This window comes from Hirsutella rhossiliensis (assembly GCF_020360975.1).
Source record: "Hirsutella rhossiliensis strain HR02 chromosome Unknown scaffold00001, whole genome shotgun sequence".
NCBI lineage: Eukaryota > Fungi > Ascomycota > Sordariomycetes > Hypocreales > Ophiocordycipitaceae > Hirsutella > Hirsutella rhossiliensis.
This window is the reverse complement of record NW_025408667.1, coordinates 11,964,988-11,968,448: the sequence shown is the minus strand read 5'-3', so window position 1 is coordinate 11,968,448 and position 3,461 is coordinate 11,964,988. Positions and strand designations below refer to the sequence as shown.

Here is a 3,461-nt window from a genome sequence, read left to right as displayed (position 1 = left end):
AAGCTTCTTCATATAAGTAACGTGTTTTGCTTTGCCCTTCGAGAAGGCGTCTCGAATGGACATATCAAGGTCTGTAAAGTCGCCAACTCCTTCGACTACATCATCAAGGAGAGCTTCCAAATCCCAATAGATATCGAGACTTTGTGAGATCGGCGGCATAACTTCGGAGACTTTCAGAGTGTGGTCTTTAAACGGCTTCAGAACCTTCCGCAGTTGATAGAGAGCGACAATCTCTTCTGATAAGGGCAGGAGGCACTTGACTTGCGGGTGAGTATCAACGAACTCAGTATACTCTGCCTCAAGCTCGAGGAATTGGTCAATCATGTCGTAGGCCGAATTCCAGCGAGTGTCGACATCGTAGGTTGGCTTCCGGTAGTGCGTGCGCGGCATGCTTTTGAAGTCTTGCTCCCTAGACCCGGATCTCAACATCCAGAGATTGAGGAGGCGGATTTTGGCAATCCCACTTCGACTAGAGTCTCCCGGAATGGTGTAGTTGTTGCTTTTATTCTCTTCGTCCCACTTGTCAAGCATCTTCTTGGCTTCCTTCGCTGTGCCTGCTTTGAGATCTTGCAAGACGCCCTCACAAATGAGCGAGGTAATATGAGCTAGACAGCGGATCCAACTCTTCCTGCCGTGAAAGCGCATGGGGCCTCCTATTGGGCTCACCTTGTCGTCGAATTTGGTCTTGAGAGAATCGTACAAAGACTGACAGAGCGTGCCGTTATTGCCGGCGTTGTCTCCCGTAATGGCGAGAAGCTTAGGCTTGAGCCTGAGCTCCTCAAGCGTCCTCTCAACTATCTCAGCTAATTGTTTGCCAGTGTGAGATCTTTTGAGCTCAATAAACTCAATAACTTCCTCTCTCTCCTCAAACTCCGGTGTAATCCAGTGCGCAATAATGGCGAAAATGGGCACCCGATTCGGTGCTGTCCAGATATCAAGGGTGAACGAGATGGTGGCACAATTGTACTCAAGCTCAATCTTCAGCTTCTCCTGCGTTCGACAAAGTCTGTATATATATGATTGCGTAACGTTATACGACTCCTGTACACACATGTTGTGTTGTGAGCCAAGAACATCTCTTGAAAAGCAGGAGTCTCGACAACAGAGAAGGGTTGTCGGTGTTTTACAAACCACCGGCGGATAGACTCCTTTGCTGTGAGTCTTGCTCTCTGCCTAGGTCGACCGCTCCATGCGTCTGCCTCTGTATAATCTCCTCCACCAATGGCGCGGCCGTATCCATTAATTCGAGCGTGGTGAGATTCCTTCGTAATACCGTGGATTTTTAAATGGTCTCCCATGCCAGAGGTAACCCTCGGCGGTTCTATTCGAGGACCTGGAATCTCTTCCGAAGAGTATTGGGATTTTGAAGGCACTCTATACAAGTCCACCGGAACTCTTGGAAGATCTTCGGCCCATCCTTATCCTCTGAGTAAAAGCTTCTGTCTATAGCTTCCTCTGCATATACCAATAGACGTGGCTGTTCTTGTCTCTCTTCTTGCGAACATGCTTTTGTTTGTTGTCGGCCCACTTCTTGATAAGTCCGGCTTTCTCTGCGAGCGTCATATGACTACTGTTCAATGGCGGCTCTGGTGTATCCGCGTCGGGCATGTCATCATCTGACTCACAGTCAGGATGACCCGGGGGCGCGCAGACAATTGTTCAGCCCGAAGGGCGTTTGCCTTGAGGAACGAAAGGCCTTCTAACGTGTGCCTTGAGGAACGAAAGGCCTTCTAACGTGCCCCGCAGACCCCGCCCTCTCCCCCAAAAAGTTCTCCGCCCCTTGATTGGTCCCTTGTGATTGGTCCCTCCTTGCCTCCCTCCTCGTTGGTCGCTGCCCTTCCCCCGGCTTCTGTTGCCTTTTCGCGTGCCTTATCCCACCACTAGGCGCCTCCCACCCTGTCTGCCGCCTGCCGACTCTTCCCGCCTGCCGAACTCTTCATCGCGTCACCTAGCGCGGCCGCCTTGACTCTTCAGCATCACCGTCCAGCCAGCGCAACGCCTCCTCAACGGTCCTCTCGCTCAGTACCTCGAGCCTGGCCTGTGCGGCAGTCATCTCCTCGGGGACCCGGTTGCCCACCAAGTCTCTGTCCCGCACCTTGGACACGAGCATGATGCCGTCTAGAGTTCGGCAGCGCGATAGCTGCACGTACAGGCCGTACGGGTCGCACTGCGAGGGCACCACCGTTCCATCCATCTTCGTCGTCCGTGTCCCTCGCAGCTCGAGGGCCACGCGCTCCAGCGTTTTGCCCTGCACCTTGTAGTCCGTGCACGCGAACGCTGCTGCGCACGGCAAACCCTTTCGGCTGACGTCGTTGCGTTGCTACGGCCTTTTTCGCTGGCACTGTATCTTAACGGTCATGGGTGTCAACAAGATCGTGCCCGGCGGCATCCCGACGAAGTGGAGATATCTCGTCGTCTCCGATTCGAGAATGATCCCCGCCGGCGGCCCGAAGTGGATCGTCATATCGGCCGAGATCCGATGCCCCGGGTACGCCTTGTCGACAATGACCTCCACCGCCGAGTAGCTCGCGCCGTTCACTAGCTTCAGCCCCTGGTGGGTGTTGTGGTTCACGACGATGGGCATCCGGCCACGAACATGAAGACGGCCGGCACCGGGATCGCGCTATCGTCGCCCTGGTTGAGTATCATGATCGCCTCTTCCTCCGTCGGCAGCTCCTCCTTCCACTTGTGCTCGGAGATGAAAATGCGCATCGTCGACCGCTGCTGGACCCGGAACGCCAGGCTCGCCTCCATGTTCAGGTTCCACCGATTCCTATTGAGCGGCGTCACCACGGTGATGCCCGTCTCCCAAGGATCCGCCTTCCTCCCGGTAGCACCTTGAGTTGAGGAGGTTTAGATCCGTCCGATCCTGCACGCCTAGACGGATCCGCTTCAGCAGCCTCTGCAGCTCCGGGTCGCCGGCGGCGCGCATCTGCTCGTCCAGCATGACGACCGTCGTGAACCTCTTCCACAGTGCGTGCGCTTTGTCGTGCTGGTGACGCTGCTCGGCCTTGAACGAGTTGTCTACGTCCCACGAGATGGCCGCGCTAGGCAGGACGATCGACCTCTCTTGGACCGGCCGGAACTGCTGAAAATCTCCGCAGAAGAGGACGATGGGGATCCCCCCGAAATCTTGCCGCGATCCGCGAAGCCGGCGAAGCCGCTCGTTCACGGCGTGCAGCGTCCGCGCCCCGAGCATGCTCACCTCGTCGATGACGAGCATATCCTTCTCCTGCCAATCCATTCGAGACTGGCCGTGGATGAACCGCTCCGCCTGTTTCGGCAGCCGCACCCGTCAAGGTCTTTGACCATGTTCGCGCCCCGCCCTTGGTCTTTAGTGAACCCGCAGGCGGAGTGGATCGTGATGCCGTTGATCCGCGCCGCCGCAGTCCCCGACGTCGCCGTGATCAGCAGACGATCGAAAGGCTCTTTTACTGAACAGCTCGACGAGTGCCTCGATG

General features: G+C 56.0%; 1 protein-coding gene across 1 annotated transcript; it reads right to left on the bottom strand.

The window, feature by feature from the left end:
- Positions 1 to 1,948: 1,948 nt before the first annotated feature.
- Positions 1,949 to 3,244, bottom strand: HRG_01567 (PIF1-like helicase domain-containing protein; the record flags this gene model as incomplete). The annotated part of the gene is made up of 4 exons (XM_044860038.1): positions 1,949 to 2,320; positions 2,396 to 2,551; positions 2,614 to 2,773; positions 2,838 to 3,244. 4 exons carry the CDS (start codon positions 3,242 to 3,244, stop codon positions 1,949 to 1,951), a joined length of 1,095 nt encoding a protein of 364 aa, XP_044726438.1.
- Positions 3,245 to 3,461: the final 217 nt, after the last annotated feature.